This window comes from Ctenopharyngodon idella, unplaced genomic scaffold (genome assembly GCF_019924925.1).
Source record: "Ctenopharyngodon idella isolate HZGC_01 unplaced genomic scaffold, HZGC01 HZGC01CH25, whole genome shotgun sequence".
Lineage (NCBI taxonomy): Eukaryota > Metazoa > Chordata > Actinopteri > Cypriniformes > Xenocyprididae > Ctenopharyngodon > Ctenopharyngodon idella.
Genome location: NW_026138716.1, coordinates 289,051 through 310,993, shown reverse-complemented (window position 1 = coordinate 310,993; position 21,943 = coordinate 289,051). Strand labels below are relative to the sequence as shown.

General features: G+C 36.7%; 1 protein-coding gene across 23 annotated transcripts in view; it reads right to left on the bottom strand.

Annotated features, from left to right (window-relative positions):
* LOC127507914 (cytoplasmic polyadenylation element-binding protein 1-like) overlaps positions 1 to 21,943 on the bottom strand; it is a 119,363-nt gene that overhangs the window by 70,684 nt on the left and 26,736 nt on the right. For 5 of the 23 annotated variants that reach the window (XM_051885311.1, XM_051885320.1, XM_051885324.1 and 2 more), the window contains 9 exons: positions 17,110 to 17,186; positions 16,732 to 16,987; positions 14,987 to 15,063; positions 14,609 to 14,864; positions 12,846 to 12,959; positions 6,495 to 6,530; positions 5,552 to 5,641; positions 4,699 to 4,835; positions 4,415 to 4,613 (listed from right to left, as the gene is read on the bottom strand). The exons of 3 other annotated variants lie outside the window; for them this stretch is intronic. In XM_051885311.1, coding sequence (XP_051741271.1) covers positions 4,415 to 4,613; positions 4,699 to 4,835; positions 5,552 to 5,641; positions 6,495 to 6,530; positions 12,846 to 12,959; positions 14,609 to 14,864; positions 14,987 to 15,063; positions 16,732 to 16,987; positions 17,110 to 17,186 — 1,242 coding nt within the window. The remainder of the gene's footprint in view (positions 1 to 4,414; positions 4,614 to 4,698; positions 4,836 to 5,551; positions 5,642 to 6,494; positions 6,531 to 12,845; positions 12,960 to 14,608; positions 14,865 to 14,986; positions 15,064 to 16,731; positions 16,988 to 17,109; positions 17,187 to 21,943) is intronic. 15 more of the 23 variants (XM_051885312.1, XM_051885326.1, XM_051885321.1 and 12 more) reach the window with 13 other exon arrangements.

Sequence of the window (21,943 nt, the reverse complement as noted above, 5' to 3'; positions counted from 1 at the left end):
CACACTGTAGTTTGGTTCTCTTAGATCTTTTTGGACCGGACCAAAAAAGAAAATGGTACATTTAGTTTCAGTCGAACAGCACCAGAGTTCGTGTGGATGTGGCCTGAGACCCATCTTTTCAGGAGTTTCGGTCCCTTTGTTTGGTGCGCACCTGGGTTCGGATTGCAGCGTTCACACTTATTCAAATGAACCACACTAACAGAACAATCGCACCAGAGTTCATTTTAATCGAACCAAACCTGCCAAATGTGAACACACAGGGCTCCAGACTAACATTTGAGAGCAGTGGCGCTGGTGCCGCTAAGTTCTACCGAAGGTGGCGCTGGGTTTTTTTATTTTGTTTTATTTTTATTTTATTTTTAATCATAATGGTAATTTAATTATATTACTATTGTTTTGCATTAATAAGTGCAGTTACTAATAAAATTACATGTTTATTTATTGGAAATTTGACAGTAAAGCACTGAGCTTGATTACATGTACCATACTGAACTGACAGACAGCTTCAGTGATTAAAAAAAGGAGTGTTCTTTACTTGCTTTCTGTCTAATTCAGTCACGATTTGAAGAAGTTTTTGTTTTTCATGAGACTTGTATTTTAAATGTTTAACTTTAAAATGTTAAATGTTTATTATGAATAAATAGCGCTCATAAACGGCCGTCGAGATGGCATTCTCAAGTGAAACGAGTCGAGGCTTGGACCCGGAAACAGCGTTCCTTACGTCACGACTTAACAAGCGGATAGGGCTAGCCTATAACCATTCGTATCTCACTCATCTCCGAGTATTCCATGTCTGTTGTGATGTAAATAATAAAGTATTAAAAACCGAAGAGTATTCTAACATGTAAGCAAGAAACTTACGTACACGTATTATCCTCTCATGCCGTTACGTAGTCTATGCAGCATTTTTGACTGTACTTCTGAGAACACATGAGAACACATGTGAGAAACACATTTCAAGAAAAAGTCGGAGTTTGCGCCCACGAAAAGCTCGCTCTGTCTGGATGCGCTTTCCTGTCATACACATATACTGTATGTGCACTTCAATAAGCCCAAAGAACGAAAGTTAATGTGTTTATGCGGGGAGAAACTAGGATAAGGGGCAAAAATCTTGCTGTGATGATCGGTTTATTACTTTAAATGGATAGTGAAAGTAAAAGCAAAACTTTTGTCATCTATCGCTGCATTAAAGGTGCATCCTGTCAGAGATGACGAGATGAATCTACGTCTGTGCCGATAACGGTATTCTATATCCTAGATCTTAATTTTACTGGCTTAATATTTTTCTTATAGGCTATTTTTAGCGAACCATGACAGTGAAAAATGAGATGAATCAATATTTCTTGTTAAACTACGTTTTTTAAGGCTCTGTTTAAAGCTGCTTTTGATTTTCACAGATAACTTTGCTGTGTTCAGACCTAAAGACTGTTATTAGTGTCATTAAATATTTTGTGAATAGTTTGCTATGGAAACAAAAAATGCTGGCAAACAGCAATGCTGTTTTCATCTTGGCTTAAACAACTGTATAAGAATGTTGCGTCTCTTTTATAACAAGCACTATTGACAATTTGTGAATATATCACCTTGAAATTCAATTTTGATGTGGGATATAGTTTTGTATTCTGTTTTAAAAACATTTTCATTGAGGAGTCCTCAATCCTCATGCACGCGTGTCGGTGTCGCAAGTGTAGTTGTGGTGTAGATGTGGTGATGTCGTTATAAAATTAGGCAAATGAATTGTAGGTCCTAATGTTAATTTAATATGAAATATTCCGATTGTCAAATATGTGGAAGTGAATGTGTTTTGTCATTTAAACACCTTTATAATTATCATGTTAGTTGAAATAACTTGTGGTGAGTTTGCACCGCAATTCAGAGGATCTGTCAGATTTACATCACATAAATTTATCACTTTTTTCCAGAAATGCATAAAGTAAGTGACTGGTGAACTGGGAGAAGAGAGTAAACTTTATAGGTGTGAAAAGCAGGTTTGAATTTAGCAGTGACGCACTGAACGTTCTAATCACACATATTAGCACCGTTTGTTGTTTTCTTGTGGTATGAGATAGAGCGTTTGGACTCGGAAGCGCTGCTGCGTGACGTCAGACTTAACAACCGAATATTTTTACCTCACTACCAGTAAATAACCTGATTTATTAATAAATGCATAAATGCTGCACGACGCGTCGATCACCAAGGAATTAATAGCCGTTCTAAAATAATGTTCTAAAATAATGGTCCCCTTAAAAAAAACTCATGCTGGGGGCTCAGCTATAATATAGGGCCCCTAGAATTTAGATACCCCAACACCACCATCTCATCGCTGTGAGATCTAGTGAGAAGCACTCAAATTAAGCACAGAATTCTCTGCTAAACAACAGATATCAGATCAAATAGCGCTGACATGGAAACCAGGAGTCACCATGGATTTAATGTAGTAACGCTTACTGAAACTATGGTATTGTAGCAGAAATAGTTGAATGTTTATACATTTTTCAAGCCTGAAATGAATACTTTTGAGAGTGAGGGTTGAGGGGTAGGATGTGGTGGTGTTGGGGTATCTAAATTCTAGGGGCCCTATATTATAGCTGAGCCCCCAGCATGAGTTTTTTTAAGGGGACCGTTATTTTAGAACATTATTTTAGAACAGTTTGCCGTTTGATGTTTCTCATGTCAAACAGAAATGGCAGCTCTGATCAGTTGTGCAACGTAGTGGTCGCACCAGTGCAACCTCTAACAAAATTAAGTCGTGCCAGAAAAGGTCCCAGTCTGGAGCCCTGGCCACCAGGGCTCTGAACCGGTTCAAGGAACGAAAACGAAAACCGGAAACGAACGAAATTTTAATATTTTGATTTGGCAGTCAACCAATCACGAATTCAAATAGTACAGGCTCTACAGTGAGTGAAAGGCTCAGGCTCCACTGTCGAGTCATATGTCACCAACCGTCAAGCATTAGGCCTACATTTAAATGAAAATGAATGTCAAGTAGGATAATAGCTGCTTGTACATTTTGAAACCAGCGAAATCACGCACCTGCAGCGCTTCTTTGAATGGAGAAAACAGAATAAAACTATAGGCCTACATAACACATATACAATAAAAGGGAATATTTAGGCTTATAGGCTATGTGAAATATTTCACTCAAATAATTAGGTCTACAGATTAACAAAACGAAAGTGGTTCAGTGGCACACTCCAAAGATCTAGGAAAGGAAACAGACATTCTGCTTGTTTTCGTTATTTAAGTGTCTTTTGTAAATGTATGAATTATGTCTTGCTTTCACCTGTATGACCATAAATTACACAGTACAGTTTACTGTCTTAGAAGGGAAAAAAAATTCCAAATTCTTGCATTGCTTACTTGATATCGCAGCCTGTTAAATAATTAAAATAAAATACAATCAACCAAACATAAATCTGCTCAATTCAATTCTGTAAAACAATCTGCTGTTTCCCACCCGTGACCACCGCCTGACTGTGCTGTTATGTGAAGGATGATGTCGATAATGCGAGTGAAGTATGAAGCTTACAATAAATAATAGTTTAGCATTTGTCTCGAAAATAGAAACAGTGCCGAATGAGAAAGGTAGGCTTCAGATTCACTTTAAATTAATTCGTTTACCATCTTATTTAGTTTTATTTCTAATAAATAAACCTGTTTCTCACCTTGAATATAGCAAATAGAAGCTGAGAAGCTGGAATGGCGTTAAAAAAAGAAAAGAGATTTTTTTTTTTTTAATTCGTTTTGGCTTGATGTATATAGCCTGAATAGGCTGTTAACTTTAGAGGTTTTGTGGTAAAATAAAATAGGGCAGTTCTGTTCATAATTTATGTTTACAAACACTATAAACAAAGCTATGTAGGCTAGGCTATTAGTAAACATTTTATTTTATTTACCGATAAATTACATTATTTCTGAATGTAATAATAAAATGTGACGTATACGCGACATATCTTTTTTCCTCTCAGGAATAGCGTCGGTATTTTTATGCATGCAGCAAACATTTTAAAATATCTTGAAAAAATACTTTATGAATCGTTGATAGTTTTTCCTTTCGTTTAATATGTTTACATTTGGACAGAATCTTATAAAAGATAATTGTAGGCCTATTGGCTAAGACGGCAAATACTCTGTTTTTTAATAAATAAAATGCTGTAGGCTACGTATTATTATTATTATTATTATTATTAAGTAGGCTACATGCAAACAAAAAAAAAGTAAAAAAAAAATAACGTTATTAACCGTTATTTTTTCTAAACAAACCGGTTTCGGAATGTTAATAATACAGAAGGAACACTGGAACAGAAACGTTAAAATTCCTTTTACTCAGAATGAAACGATTGAATTTTTTTTTCCATTTTTAAGCCCTGCTGGCCCCTGACACACCCTTAATATAAAAGCAGTATACACAAACCTATGGGATATCCGTGCATGTCTGTGTTGATGCCTGCGTAGGTGACCTCTCCGAAGAGACTGTCCATGATGTGGGCCAGACCTTCTGCATTTAGCATCCTGTGCAGAGCGCCCACAAACACAGTCCTTTTGTGGCAGCAAAGCTGGGAGGGACAACGGACGAAATTGTTGTCTGAGATAACCCACGGGATGACCTGCACCTGCAGTAGAAGAAGTGAGAGAGCGGGGTCAGAGGCCAGGGGGCAAAAACGGTGTATGTTATGTTTAAGTGCACGTTATTCTCACATTTTTGCAGTGGATCCGCCTTCTAGACAGTTTGCAGAAGAACTCGATATAATTGTCAGGCTGCAGGCGGTGTTGAGTACAGGACTGCAGGAGCCTCTTCACTGACTCCTCCTGCTTAAACAACAGGTACGCATAACCTACACAAACACAACAAACACTTGAAAAAACAAACATAAAAATATGTCTAAGTGTGTGTTTACTATTTAAATTCCATTTTTCCGGAATGCCACGGAATTTGTCAAATTTTTGATGAATGAATAAAAAACAGGCCAGTACACTTAAATCAAATCACGATATAGACTAGTGTCTGTGAATATTTTAATTAATACATTTTGTTGTTTTTAAGAATTCAATTAATTAAACATGCTTTTTGATTATTATAATCTAATTAAACCATTAAAATGGAATCCAGAAAACTTCAAACAGAAAACAGAATTTGGTAAAAATAGAATTTGAGGAAAAAAAAAAAAACGTATATCGAAGGACCCTAAAAAATTTAATTTTTTATTAAACTTTTAATAAATTGTTGGTAAATTGGATATGTTTCATTATTTAAATTAATTAGACAAGCTTGTTAATTACTAAAATTTAATTTAACCATTAAAATGGAGCCCCAAAAAAATTTAAATGGAAAAACATGGAATCCAGAAAAATTAAAACAAAAAAACTGAATTTGGAAAAAAATAAAATGGATTTCATAGGGCCCTATATAAATGTAAAAATATATCAATATATTAAAAAAATACATTACTATGAATAATGAAAAATATGTTAGAATATTATGAAAATCAACTTTGAATTTTATGAATGATTATAGATAGATGTTGTTGAATTGTAGATGTAGAATTGTTACCTCCCGGAGGAATGTGTGGGTTTTTACCATTTTTACCAGGCCAATGAAGGCTCAGTGGACCAAACACACTAAATGTGTTCAACAGAATCACTACAAAGAGAGAGAAAAATTGTCATTCACAACTAGAAACATACTGTAACGGTTCTGTTCAGTTCTGTTTTCATGGACTATGTAGTTTGCACACCGTAGTTTTTGTTTCCTTTGTTCCCATTTCGGTAACACTTTATTTTACAGTGTCATTGTTACACATGTTACATGCAGTTACTATACTAAAAACTATAAATTATGCATAATTACATGCAACTAACCCTAAACCAAACCAAACTCTAATCTTAAGTACATGTAGTTACTTAATATTACTCAGCACTTAAATGTAAAATTACAGCATAACAAAGACACCTTAAAATAAAGTGTAACCCCCATTTCTAGGTTGTTTCTATGGTTACTCATTATTTGATTGATTTATCCTCACCTGTGCCTTGTCTGTGTATTTAAACCCCCCTAAAGTTTGCAGTTCAGTGTCCTGTATTGTCCTTATGCTACTGACCAAGTAAGCTGTAATGTTTTCTCCTACTCCTGAGTTTTGAGTTTATATTTGTATTGCCGTCTTTGATTTTTGGTTTTTGTTAAAGGGGTCATGAAATGAGAAATCAAATTTGCCTTGATTTTTTGACATATCCTGCAAGTTTCAGAGCTTAAAATGTCCTCCCCATTGTAAACAAAACATTTATTTAATCAAGCTCCAAAATGGCTCATTTGGATACTGTGGGATTTGTGACGCCACACGGGCAAATATATTAGAATTTGATTTCTGTTATGTTTTTAATAGCGTCCTGGATCATGTCGGAGGATTATATGTAGGGCTGCAGCAGGAACTGGGAGACTAGTCAAGATCGAGGGAAAGAAGAATGCAGCAATGTACAGAGACATCCTTGATGAAAACCTGCTCCAAGGCGCTCATCCCTGTCCCAGAGAAGTCCTGCAAAGAAGAATGGGAGAAACTGCCCAAAAATAGGTGTACCAAGCTTGTAGCATCATACTCAAAAAGACTGGAGGCTGTAATTGGTGCCAAAGAAGGCTGTGAATACTTATGTACATGTGATTTTTTTTTTCATTTTTTATTTGTAATAAATTTGCAAAGATTTCAAACAAACTTCTTTCACGTTGTCATTATGGACTGTTTGTAGAATTTTGAGGAAAATAATGCATTTAATCCCTTTTGGAATAAGGCTGTAACATAACAAAATGTGGAAAAAGTGAAGCTTGACATGTCTACTTTTAAACGAACCAATTCAAATCGAAAACAAATACTCTCTGCTTATGTAATCCGTATGAAAGGTGCATTTCTCTTTATAGGCGCGTTCACTGTACAGCGGAGATGGCGAGTCAGCATGGTCAACTTCATCTTTGCAGCCAACACAGACTCAGAAAACACTAGTTTATTAATACAGAATTAAAATGTCTCCTTGCTAGTTTTTCCCCGACACAATCGTTACTTTTGTCGGTGCTTTGCAGAAAACTTTATGCATGTGCTTGAGCACAGAATAGGCTATATTACGCCTTTATATATAGTTAGGGTTCATTACGGTTTAGTATTGTCCTCAGTATATTTTTAAGTAATTAAATTAATATAAATATGCGATTAGTCGACTAATGGCTTAAATGAACAATTAATAGTTGACTAGAAAAATCTTTAGGTCGGGGGCAGCCCTAATTATGTTTGTTTGGAGATTTTTTGTTTTGTAATGGAGAGAGATTTTCGGACACAGGATATTTCTGATTACACACTAACTAAACTAAACTATCCCCTGCGAAGGCCTCCTTCCTTTTCTCTTTCCCTATGTATAGATAAAACATTATCAAAATGATTCCAGTTCGCATGAATTCGCAGAAACAACTAATTATTCTGTATTATGCGGACACACTAGACGTGTGCAGAGGTTTCCAATATACCAGCAATCTCTGATGTCATGTCTCTTTTTTTGTTGTTGTTGTGGTGTTTATCAGTTAAAAATCATCTTTTATATGCATATTTTAAATTAATCCTGTTTTGAATGATTCAAACTAACTCAAAATACTCAAAAAGCCACTCAATGGTAGGCACCAACTGGTGTAAAGACGTTACCAACAGAACTGTCACCGAATGAATTATTAGTAAATGAATCTAAACAAGTCTTTTGATTAACAGAATCGCAAGATTTGAGTGGCTGGGAATCTGGGATTGATCGAAATCCACACTACTCACTCTCCAGGTTTACAATCGATAATATATCATGCATGGACATTTTGCATTTGGAGCTGACGCCTTTGACTCAAATTTTTTTGGAATCGTTTACTGTCTCGACTCTCGAGTCTGTTCTTTCCCCTCCCCCGGGCCCCTTCATTGACTGCAGCTCTTGCGCACAGCAGCAACGTAAATGTGAATTCATAAAACTATTTTAAATGGCATGTTTGCCAGAACATAACATCAAATTTTATTCTATGTTGTATCATTTTCTCAAACTATTTTCTAGCCCGACGTTGTTTCGAGTCGTTTATTCCCGCTCGTGCTCCATTCAAATCTTGCGCGCGCTGACAGCATCCGGTATTTTCTGAGAGATTTACATCAGACGAAGGGAAGGTAAGTGAAACTTCATATTTTTGTTCTAAAAGTGAGACTGTGTGTGTGTATCATGACTGTATTATTCTGCTTGTTAAAAATGTATTATGCAGTAATTTACAATATTGCTCTGAGTGTGTGTGTGTGTGTGTGTGTGTCCCCGATTCACGCACATACATGTCAGTCAGCGTGGCACGTCAGGTTTGTAGAGCTTTATTCAGTCCATTTTAAATTCAAAGGGTTTTTTATTTAACACTAAAAAGTTAAATAAGCACATATAGCCTAACTATTACGCACCTCCCGGACCATCAGTGAGAGCAACGGTACCGCAGAACGAGTGCAGACTACCCTATCTCTAGACGTTTTAATTTTTTTTTTAAATCCAAAAATTTCAAAAAACAACGAAATTGTCAGATATTCATTTAGCGCATGTTCACAGATGAAAACAACTGAAAAACAGCGCTTGTTATTGTCTCCTTACTGTATGTTTGTTTTACTGACTGAGAAATCGCTCCAGATGATTCAATGAGAGAGCAGTCCAAACAAATGCAACAGAAAAAGTTTTTGTTTGAATACCATTCAGTTACCCAAGTTATCTTGTTTTATTCAGTTACTGCAACGGCAAGAAAGCACTTTGACGTGTTGCAGAATTCTAACCTGTGCTTAAACATTGAGAACTGTACAATGTATTTAGAGAAATGTGTTTTTATTTTATTTTTATTTTCTTTGCTCACAAGATCCTCAATTCCCAGCCCCAACTATTCATCTGAAGGACTGTGGCAATGGGAATTCTTTGAACCACCAGGGCAGTTTCCACCGGATGAGAAAGACATGGTAGATGATAGACCCCTATTGATATCTCACTGACTGTTAGCTAACACCCCCGCTTTCGAAAAATCCAGAGAAATGACATACCCAAACTAAAACAGATACAGTTCATGAACCCTTTGAACTAAAAGCGTAAGTATAGTCTCATTTGAAAGCAAATTTGCAGTTTATTGTAAAGTCATAATAAATTATTATCACAATTAAAAAAAATGCTTCAAAGTTTTGTAAAATTATTAGAAATGTATTTATGAAATATCTTTATGAAAATAAAAGTGAAGTTGGCCTTGTAGCAATCTAGAAATGCACTGCAGCTAAAGCCACATGTCTGACCATATTATATTTCAAATCTGCAGTTAATAAGTCTAAAACTCAGTTTTATTAAATGTTTTTCAAGATCATGTCATGTGACTTTATTTATTAAAATGCTAACTGATGTTCATTGCCACCTTTTCAGTCATGCCTCTATGGTTTTGTGTTGCAAACTGCCTTTTTCAGTTTCATTCTCTCCTGCACTCATCCATTCACACCTCTCCAGCCTGCTTATGGCTCTAATTATTCTTTTGTCTCTATTATAACTGCTAACAACCTTCCATTCACAGAGATTTAATCCCTCTTTTCTTTCATCAAACTTCTCACTTCACCTTCTTTGAAACTGTATCATATCACCTTATTGAAAAACGAAAAAAAATTCAGCGAGCTTTACAATTCAAAATGATGTATTTGCATTTATTACATTTGCTCATAACGGGAGCATCTCTATGGGCTCGCTAGCATGTTAGCTTAGCACACCAACAAAACACGACAATTTATGAGATTAAAACCATGTTTTTGCTTCAAACTTACAAGTGGGGTGTTTTAAATAACCTTCTGTTCTGTATCTCTCACCATTGGAGAAAGCGTAACGGCTAACTTAATCACATGCGGCACCTCTCAGCCTATCATGTAATGGCCGTGACATCAGTGCCCACCGTTCAAAGCTCTTTCCCTGCATACCGCCAAAGCTGGAGCGTTAGCATTAGCTGTTACGCTTTTTTGGCTAAAGTTTACAGGCTTGCCTTCCAGTGGCTCTGACATGGTATGCCTGTTCTTCATCATGTGCTATTTGTGGACTAAAGGTGCACAGAGCACCCTCCGGCTGCCAGTATGAATTGAAAACACAGTACATCAGAGTATCCAGCGCTCATAATGATGACAACGGCGCGTTTTGGGTAAAAATTAAATAAATATTACTCCTCTGTATAATTTGACAAACATATGAGAATCCATCAATATTTCTCCAAATGTGCATGCTTTTAAGCTAAAAGCCCTGAGGGATGTTGTTTTGTCAAGTGTTTTCATGAAGACCTCACAAGAGTTTTTTTCTCAGTGGATGTGGCTGACGCTCATATTTCAATGACAAGGTAACGACTCCGTTTTTCATATTCATAACTACTGATGCATATTAACAAATTACGGCCACTATAAGATTTGAAGAGTAAAACAGGTCAAAAATTGAAGATTGAGACTTAGATCTTTTTAATGATGTATAGTTTGTCAAGGTAATTACATTACATCTAACTGTAAATTTGAGCTAATTTAAACAAAGAAACATCTTTGGAACACAAATTAAGATATTTTTGATGAAGCCTGAGAGGTTTCTGTCCCTCCATAGTGATCCAACGCAACTTTTACCCCAAGGTCCAGAAGAATCCGAAAAAGACATCATTAAAGTACTCCATGTGACTCCAGTGGCTTAAACTCAATTTTATGAAGCAATGCGATTGCTTTGTTTGTGCAAAAAAAAAAAAAAAACATAATTTGCCACTTTATTTACAAAAATATTGATCTGCAACGTGCGTTCCCGAGAGCATCACGACTCACGCGTGTTGTGTTCAGACTCGCACGTCAACTCAACGCACATGCGCAAGTGTTCCCCAGAGCATCACGACTCACGCGTGTTGTGTTCAGACTCGCACGTCAACTCAACGCACATGCGCAAGTGTTCCCCAGAGCATCACGACTCACGCGTGTTGTGTTCAGACTCGCACGTCAACTCAACGCACATGCGCAAGTGTTCCCCAGAGCATCACGACTCACGCGTGTTGTGTTCAGACTCGCACGTCAACTCAACGCACATGCGCAAGTGTTCCCCAGAGCATCACGACTCACGCGTGTTGTGTTCAGACTCGCACGTCAACTCAACGCACATGCGCAAGTGTTCCCCAGAGCATCACGACTCACGCGTGTTGTGTTCAGACTCGCACGTCAACTCAACGCACATGCGCAAGTGTTCCCCAGAGCATCACGACTCACGCGTGTTGTGTTCAGACTCGCACGTCAACTCAACGCACATGCGCAAGTGTTCCCCAGAGCATCACGACTCACGCGTGTTGTGTTCAGACTCGCACGTCAACTCAACGCACATGCGCAAGTGTTCCCCAGAGCATCACGACTCACGCGTGTTGTGTTCAGACTCGCGCGTTGACTCAACGCTTTACTACCTTTCTGGACCTTGAGTTGTAGAGTTGTAGTTGCGCTGAATCTCTATGGAGAAACAGAAACGTCTCAAACTTCATCAAAAAGATCTTAATTTGTGTTCTGAAGATGAACAAAGGTCTTACAGGTGTGGAAAAACATGAGGGTGAGTAATTAATGACAGAATGTGTTTGTTAGTTTAGTTATGTGTTCGTGATTTAGTTAATAAACTTGTGCACAATACATATTTGTATTCTGACTCCCCGTCTGTGAATAATTCGTCTCTTAAATGATTTGGATCTTATTACCAGCTCTAAGTGCTGTAAATGCTAAGAAAGAATTATTTTTCTATGGCCATGAAAAATATACTTCTCTTAGAATTAATTAATAATCAATGTTCAATCAGTTCACAGAATAAATTGATAGATTGATTGTAATTTTACTGTAGCTACATGAAGTTAATCTGATTAACTGATTCAAATATTCATAAGTAATCATAATAATCATAATGAGTTATGAATAATTATTCATATTTCCCCTTTGAGCTAATATCGCTAAAATCGAAAAGTCAGGAAACTCTGCACACGCGCCAGAAGTGGTGAAAATTATGTCTGATATGGGTTTCAGAATTAGGTGTGGCAAATTTCAATTAAGTGCCCTTCGCGCTACGTGTCGTGTTCAGGTATGAAATTCGGCAGCCATGTAACAGCCCAATACCTACAAAAAAGTCCCTGAGAGCAAAATCTGAAAACCCAACAGGAAGTGAGATATTTTGAATTTATTTTAAAGATGTTTTAAAATGTTATTAACATTATAAGTAATCTTCAATTAACATTAAAGGGTTAGTTCACCCAAAAATGAAAATTATCCCATGATTTACTCATTGTTCAATTTACTCATTGTGAATCCAAAACAACACGTCCATCCATCATAAAAGTAATCCATATGGCTCCAGGGGTTAATAAAAGCCTTCTGAAGCGAAGTAAGGCATTTTTGTAAGAAAAATATCCATATTTAAAACTTAGGTCATGAATTAGAAATGATCATTTTTAAAAGAGAAATGTCGGAGGTTCAAACAAATAAGGCTGGGCAACAAACTCAAGCTCCTCTTCTCTTATATCAAAATCATTGGAAGAGCCAGGATATTTTTTAAATATATCTCCGATTGTGTTTGTCTGAAAGAAAAGAGTCATATACACCTAGGATGGCTTGAGATTGAGTAAATCATGGGATAATTTTCATGTTTGGATGAACTATCCCTTTAAAATAAAATGAAATAGATTTTTTTATGACCCTTTAATAAAACGGCTGGAATTGTATCCATCTTCTCCTTCCTTCATTATCACTATCCTCTGACGTGATGCATAATAGTGAATAATAATTCACATCTCAAATGTGTGTTTGTCAGCTCACCATCTGTGATGCCCCACGGCACACCTCCCAGGAACACTTTACAGGAGTAAACAGGGTTTTCGTAGTGGCGTGGAGGAAGTTGCCCTTCCCAGGTGTAAGTGGCATAATTCACGGCTGTGAGACACAGTCAATCATAAAGTCACTACAATATCAATAACAGCTAGACAGAGTGCAGCAACTAAATGCCAGTTTTAAGATGCGATTTTAATGTTTAACCATTTTTAACCCTGTAAAGCTTAACATACGAAATAATTAGAAAAATATTTTTTAATGGAACACTTTAAGATTTGGGCAAAATATAAAAAGAAATCTAAAAGATTGCATATGTTTTATAAATACCATATTTGATACATCAAGCTTTTGACATAGGTATGATATAGTGAGAATATGGATCTCATACTTGAGGAGGGAAAAAACAGCTCAATTTTATTCAGAGGCCCAAACTGAGCAAAAATATGCACTTTGGTGCAGTTGCTGATATTTATGACCAAAAAGTAAGATGAAATTCTTGAAATGCTTGAAATGTAAATCAATAAAATCTTTATAATAATAGGTATAACCACTGTAATTTTTATGAACAGTGATTGTGTACAATACAATGATGAATGAGAGATGTACAAAAAAAACATTCCTCAAAAGACTGACGTATCATATTTGATATTCACAGTTTAACATGATTTTTCTAATTATGGATAATCAAGTAAGTTGCTTCAGTCCAGAAAATGTTCTTGAAACTCAACTGAAATTACTATACTATACTATAATAGGTTTTATAGGGTTAATTTGATATATGGCACTCTCACATCACGTTTGAGATGGCATGTCAAGTTAAAAGTAGTTCGACTTCATCTGTGCATCTTAAAAAAATCTCACCCTCAACTCATCTTAGGTGTGTATATGACTATCTTCTTTCAGACGAACACAATCAGATATATATTTAAAAATATCCTGGATCCTCCGAGCTTTATAATGGTAGTGAAGGGGGGGGGGGATTTAAAAAAAACTGCATCCCTCCATCATAAAAGTAATCCATATGGCTCCAGAGGGTTAATAAAGGCCTTCTAAAGAGAAGTGATGGGTTTCTGTAAGAAGAATATCCATATTTAAAACACATCGACTTCCACCGGAAGAGTGACCTTTGACCTGACGCACGACGTAATGACAAACGTGGAAATGCAGAGGAAAGAGCAAAACAAAACACCGTAGTTTGAACTAGTTATTTGAATTTATACAGTTTTAAATATGAATATTTTTCTTACAAAACGCCTCGCTTCACTTCAGAAGGCCTTTATTAACCCCCTGAAGCTGTATGGATTATTTTTTATAATGGATGGATGAATTTTTCTGAGCTTCAAAATCTGGCCCCCCATTCACAACCATTATAAAGCTTGGAGGACTAAGGATATTTTTAAATAAATCACTGATTGTGTTCGTATGAAAGAAGATAGTCATAGACTGCGTCTACATGTGCTCCAATAATGCGATTATTTCTCATAATCAGAGTAAGGTGTTAATCGCAGTAAGATGTTTACATGACTCGACAGAACTCTTCACTCCAGTTTACATGCATCTTTCATTACTCTTATTATTCGCTAATAAGTATCAAGTGTGAACAACATACGCATTCAGTAAATCATGGGTTAATTTTCATTTTTGGGTGAACTAAGCCTTTAATGTTGCAAAATTCATCAATTAAGTTACATTGATAAATATCATGCACAGAGAATCTAATAGTTTAACATAGGTGTCTAATGTAAATGTACCTGCAGCTCGTTTATGACGCATCGCTTCTCTCTCAATGTAGAACGAAGGTTTCTTCAAGCCAAAAGCGTACGAGCCGGGCCGGATGGGACCTGTGGAGCAGCACCCAACCACTGGTCCTTCAGCCTGAGCACTGGGGGCATTCGTGAAGATGCTCAGGGGATTCTGCTTCCAATGGGCAACTTCGTCCAGTTTCACACCCTCCGCCTGCAGTTCAGGCAGCGCCGGAGGTGACGGGGTTGAAGCTCTGAGAGAGACCTGATGGAGATGCACAAACAAATAACTGCACTGTAACTACTGAAAAACTGACAAACAGAATGTTTGAAAGGTTCCACTGCACTCTTCTGGGTTCCGTATCAGATTGGAATGTTGTTGCTCACCAGGTGGTCGAATCCTACAGAAATGTCACTTTTCTCTGTGTTGACGAGACTGCTGGATCCAGAAGGAGACTCTAGTGCTGGTATCAAATATAAAAAGAAATCTAAAAGTTTGCATATGTTTTATAAATACCATATTTGATACATCAAGCTTTTGACATAGGTATGATATAGTGAGAATATGGATCTCATACTTGAGGAGGGAAAAAACAGCTCAATTTTATTCAGAGGCCCAAACTGAGCAAAAATATGCACTTTGGTGCAGTTGCTGATATTTATGACCAAAAAGTAAGATGAAATTCTTGAAATGTAAATCAATAAAATCTTTATAATAGGTATAACCACTGTAATTTTTATGAACAGTGATTGTGTACAATACAATGATGATTGAGAGATGTACAAAAAAAACATTCCTCAAAAGACTGACGTATCATATTTGATATTCACAGTTTAACTCAACTGAAATTACTATACTATACTACAGTAGGTTTTATAGGGTTAATTTGATATATGGCACTCTCACATCACATGTTTGAGATGGCATGTCAAGTTAAAAGTAGTTCGACTTCATCTGTGCATCTTAAAAAAATCTCACCCTCAACTCATCTTAGGTGTGTACATGACTATCTTCTTTCAGACGAACACAATCAGATATATATTTAAAAATATCCTGGATCCTCCGAGCTTTATAATGGTAGTGAAGGGGGGGGGGGGGGGGGGATTTAAAAAAAACTGCATCCCTCCATCATAAAAGTAATCCATATGGCTCCAGAGGGTTAATAAAGGCCTTCTAAAGAGAAGTGATGGGTTTCTGTAAGAAGAATATCCATATTTAAAACACATCGACTTCCACCGGAAGAGTGACCTTTGACCTGACGCACGACGTAATGACAAACGTGGAAATGCAGAGGAAAGAGCAAAACAAAACACCGTAGTTTGAACTAGTTATTTGAATTTATACAGTTTTAAATATGAATATTTTTCTTACAAAACGCCTCGCTTCACTTCAGAAGGCCTTTATTAACCCCCTGAAGCCGTATGGATTATTTTTTATAATGGATGGATGAATTTTTCTGAGCTTCAAAATCTGGCCCCCCATTCACAACCATTATAAAGCTTGGAGGACTAAGGATATTTTTAAATAAATCACTGATTGTGTTCGTATGAAAGAAGATAGTCATAGACTGCGTCTACATGTGCTCCAATAATGCGATTATTTCTCATAATCAGAGTAAGGTGTTAATCGCAGTAAGATGTTTACATGACTCGACAGAACTCTTCACTCCAGTTTACATGCATCTTTCATTACTCTTATTATTCGCTAATAAGTATCATCTACTCATATCAGATTCAAAATACATTTTTATGGACGTACTGGATATTATTTGGCGCCGTGATGAACATCACGATGCCGGGTTTGCCTACACTACCGTCGCGTTCTTCACGCCGTCTGGATGAAGATACAGAGTGATTAAGAGCTTAATCGCATTACTTTAATCGAATTACTGCGTTTACATGAGGTCAAGTTTAATCACAATATTGCTAAAATCCCATTATAATTGCATTATGAGGGTGCATATTAACGCACTGATATACACCTAGGATGGGGGTGAGTAAATCATGGGTTAATTTTCATTTTTGGGTGAACTAAGCCTTTAATGTTGCAAAATTCATCAATTAAGTTACATTGATAAATATCATGCACAGAGAATCTAATAGTTTAACATAGGTGGCTAATGTAAATGTACCTGCAGCTTGTTCATGACGCATCGCTTCTCTCTCAATGTAGAACGAAGGTTTCTTCAAGTCAAAAGCGTCCGAGCCGGGCCAGATGGGACCTGTGGAGCAGCACCCAACCACTGGTCCTTCAGCCTGAGCACTGGGGGCATTCGTGAAGATGCTCAGGGGATTCTGCTTCCAATGGGCAACTTCGTCCAGTTTCACACCCTCCGCCTGCAGTTCAGGCAGCGCCGGAGGTGACGGGGTTGAAGCTCTGAGAGAGACCTGATGGAGATGCACAAACAAATAACTGCACTGTAACTACTGAAAAACTGACAAACAGAATGTTTGAAAGGTTCCACTGCACTCTTCTGGGTTCCGTATCAGATTGGAATGTTGTTGCTCACCAGGTGGTCGAATCCTACAGAAATGTCACTTTTCTCTGTGTTGACGAGACTGCTGGATCCAGAAGGAGACTCTAGTGCTAGTAACAGGCTCCAGAAGCGGTCCATTGGATCTGCTCCTCTTACAGACTCATGGGCCTGGAAAGCGAGCTGCTGAAGCGAATCACCGCTTCGTGAAGCGCCAAAGAGGTTCTGCATCGCTGCAACAGAGAATATGTGAATGTTTTTTTTGTTTTTGTTTTTTAATGTGATTTGAATGGCTATTCGAATTAAAAATTTCAATCATTGACAGTTAATACTTCCTTGCTGAATAAAATTGAATTTCTTTCAAAATAAAATCGTACTGAAAGGTAGTGTAAATAAATGTGTAGTATTAGTAATTTTACATTTTGAAACATTCATCATTTTGTTAAATTATATATTTGTCAGCTAAAATGATATGCCATTTAAGATATTAAAAAGATGTAAGTTGATCAAAATGGAAAGTAAAGACATTTATAATATTACAAAATATTTCTTTCAAATAAATACAGCTCTTTTTTCCAGCAAAGAAGCCTGAAAAAATGTATCATGGTTTCCACAAAATTAAGCCACACAACTGTTTTCAGCACTGATAATAATCATAAATGTTTCTTGAGCATCAAATCATCATATCAGAATGATTTCTGAAGGATCATGTGACACTGAAGACTGGAGTAATGATGCTGAAAATTCAGCTTTGATCACTGGAATAAATTACAATTACAGTTTAAAAGTACATAAAGGCCTGGTTTCACAGACAGGGCTTAGATTAAACCAGGCCTTAGTTCAATTAGGACATTTTAGTAGCTTTTACAAACTTAGAAGAAAAAAAACATTACTGGTGTGAATCTTGAGATGAAACAATAACACTGACATACTTTAAGATATGTCAGTACAAGGTATAAATTTGTATATTTTATTTAAATTCAACAACACTGACTGAGGTTAATGCTTGAGTATAAATAAAGTTTATACCTTGTATATAAATATAGATTCACACAGGTTCACTCACCGGGCTGGGTCGAGTGCTGTTGATCTGGACGGCTCCATGAAAGGTCCAGACTTATGTCATTAAGACTTTGCAGAGGAGCCACAGGATCCAGGTGGTCTCTGCTATCCATCGGAGAGTAGCTTGTGCCCAAAGCATCTGAGAGAGAGAGAGAGAGAGAGAGGGTTTGCTAAAACAGTTCTTTGATAGCTGTTTGGTTATCATTGGTTAACATTAGTCTGACAACAGTCACCCTAGTCTAAAATAACACTATATTTCTAAACAAAATACTACTAAAGCATCTATTAATCTTAGTTAATGTTCATTTCAACATTTTTAGCTTTTTTTTTTTTTAAAGTCTGTTAAAGTCGGCATGAAATCAAATTGACAACTCTTATTTTTTTTTTAATGGAATATTGTAGTATTTATTATCAATAATTTGTCCGTGCACCACCAGCAGATCCAGTGACGTAAGAGGAAAATGCTGTCGTTGGGGCTGATGCCAGTTTTTGGGGTGTACAGTACCCTCAAACATTGAAAGGAACCTGATGGAGGACACGCTTAGTCAGTCAGTCAGACTGCGTGTCTACTGGAGCAGAACAAGCGACCAGAGCGTTTTTTTAAGATTCATTGTAGAAGTTGAGTGTCGCTCAACTTCCATAGGAATTAGGGGTGCAATGGTTCAGATTACTCACGGTTCGGTTTGTATCATGGTTTTAGGCTCACGGTTTCAGTACGGTTCGGTATGTGCTATGTTCAGGTAAAAAATTACTACTGTCAAATAAAAATTATGAAAATAAGAACAAATAATCAAACGGCACAAATAAATACAGTAAAGCAAAGATACAAATAAACAAAGCTTTTCAGGTTTTTCATGTATCCAGTTTTCAGGTACAGAAATTGAATAAAGTAGCTAATAAAATGTAAAACAACATTGCATGTGATCTTTACTGTGTAAATTATTAAAAACACATTCAGACAGCAGGAATGCAAGGGCTGCTGTCTCTTTAAGACATAATACACGGACCAGTACACTGATACTGAACTCGCCAAGACGGGCATGTTGACATAATTTTGTGTGAATTTGTCCGTTCAAGAACAAGACTTAAAAGGGACCTCAATGAATTTTTGCGCGCTATACACGCGCTTAGGATCGGATGAGTGCACAAACCTTCTCACAGAGCTCGCGCAAGAAGCCAGAATGTGTATCCATCGACAGAAACATACATTAGCCTAACTCTGTCTGTCTGTTTTATTTATTTTCTACAAACCATATTATAGATGCGCATGCGTCGTCAGATATGAGATGAACCGCGGTGCAAGTGCGTGCCGAACCGAGTGTGCAGAACGGTACGGATCGATGTTTTACCGAGAACCGTTTCACTCCCAATAGGAATGAACCGAAAACGCTCGCTCCGTGCCAACGGACACGCACAGTCAGTCAGTCAGTCAGTCTCTCGCGCGCTCGCTCGCTCTCTCTCTTGTCATCCTCAAAAAATAAAGCTCTTACAATAACGTGAGACTGGTGGAGATAACTCCGCCATAACAGACTCCAAACGCACGTTCTGCTCGGCCTCCATTTTGTTAGCAACGGCCAACTTCCAACGATCCAATCAATTCCCGAAGGACGAAATCAAGTCCCGCCCTCTCATTTCGGATGCCAGACAATCGCAATTTCCGCTTCGTTGACCTTACTGAGACCTTTTTGTAAAGTATAGGTGTTTTTTTATGAAAAAATTAAAAATAGTAGTTTATTTTCATAAACTAAATGCTAAGCAGAATTTTTTTTCTTTGCTTATTAGATTCTTGGGTGGGTCAATGAAGAACAACAACATTAATTTTGAGGCATTTATATTTTTTATGTAGTGTCAGATTTTTTAAAAAACTAACACTTAGGTCCATAATGGACAAAAATGTCCATACCAAAAAACGGTCATAGAAATATTATTTTCAGAATTTATTTTCAGAATTTTAACAGATCGGTTTCTTTACATCCTCGGCTTCTAATGCACCTGTGTGCTCACTGTCAGTGGGCAACACTAGCTTCAGAGCTTCCTCTGCTGAGTAACGTCTCTTCAAACAATGAAATGATCAACCCCTCAAGCACCACATATTTATAGGTTTGGCTGTGAGGACACCTGTGTGAACTCAAACTTTGTATAAAATCTACCAGACTAAAAAAATCTGCATTTTCTTGTGGTGGAAAAACAGGCTTCTGAACTTCTACTTCAAATTCAAGCATACCTTTTATCTCCGTACAAAAACAATAACAAGTGAAAAAGTGCAATCAAGGGTTAACCCTTGTGCAACCTTATGGACATTTTTGTCCATTTCAGTTTTGTTTTTTGTTATAAGTGTGCCTTTGTTAATACCAACTACATGAATTTTGGCTCAGGTGTTTATTTTTATTGGAATTTTAATATTTTACCCTCATTTCCTTCAAAAAATCAATTTTACCCTTCGTACAAAAAATACTCACACTCAGGACCTTAAGGACAAAAATGTCCACATTGAAACCCATTAAAACTGCAATTTTTTAACCCAGGGCCATTTGACTATAAAATGATACAATATTTGCAAATAGGCATTCATTCTATCGGCAAGGCTTCAAATTTTACACTTTTACCATTATTTACTAGATTGTGCCATATTTTCAAATTTGGCATATAAAAGAAATACTCGCTTTATTTGTGTTTTCTGCTTATGCATATTATAGTCTATTATAGAGTCAATTTGAAAAATAATGCAGCTATAATTGTGTGGGTATATTGGTAAGGATGTCAGAGTGTAGTTTGCATGTGTTTACTGAAAATTTAATGTGTGTAATTAGTTTGAAAGAAATTATATCGTACTGGCAATCAAAAAATCCCACTCCATGTATGAGTCACACCCTCGGCAGGGTCATAGGGCCATGTGAAAACCTTATTGTAAGTGCTTATTGTAAATAGGTATTTATTGAATTATTTAATTTAGTGAGATACTGATCATCAGAAATCAGTGAGAGCGCGACTCACGACAACACTCGTGGAAAGAATGTGCTTGTTTGGTTGACAGGTGTCGTGCCGAAAATTGATCGTCTGCCGAAAACTGACTGCCGTCCGCGGGAGCGCGCACATCATGGTTAAAAGGTATCGTCCCTGTTTCTACACGTCTACAGCTGCTTTTATCATGATCAAACAGCCATAATCTGCAAATACATATAACTCTGTGTCCGTGGTAATATGTCCGTGATAATAACAAAGAAACTTTTCCTGTAACGGATTAATCAAAATTATTAATTTAATTAATTTTCCGTTTATTGCTTAATCGAGCCTGATTTTTACGTGATTATAACAGAAAGCCTATTTACTTGCTTTGTGCCAAACAATCCAGTCCTTTTTACCAGGTAAAATATTTTGTAACATTTCTGCCTGAAAATGACTTGATTTCATTCATTGCTGTTATATTTGTAAGATTATAGCTCATTCAGTCCTTTTTACCTGTTGAAATATCTTTAAATGACCAATAAAATCCATTAAATGCAGATTTACACCTGCCGAAAAGTGATTACAGCCTCTATTTGTGGACTGAACTGTTCTTTCTGCCTCAAAATGACTTGATTTCCTTCTTGGTTGTTATATTTGACAGATAATAGCTCATTCAGTTATTTTTACCTGTTGTAATATCTTTAAATGGCCAATACAACCCATAAAATGCATTTTTACACTTGCCGAAAAGTGATGACAGCCTCTATTTATGGACTGAACTGTTCTTTCTGCCTCAAAATGACTTGATTTCATTCATGAGGGTTATATTTGACAGATTACAGCTCATTCAGTCATTTTTACC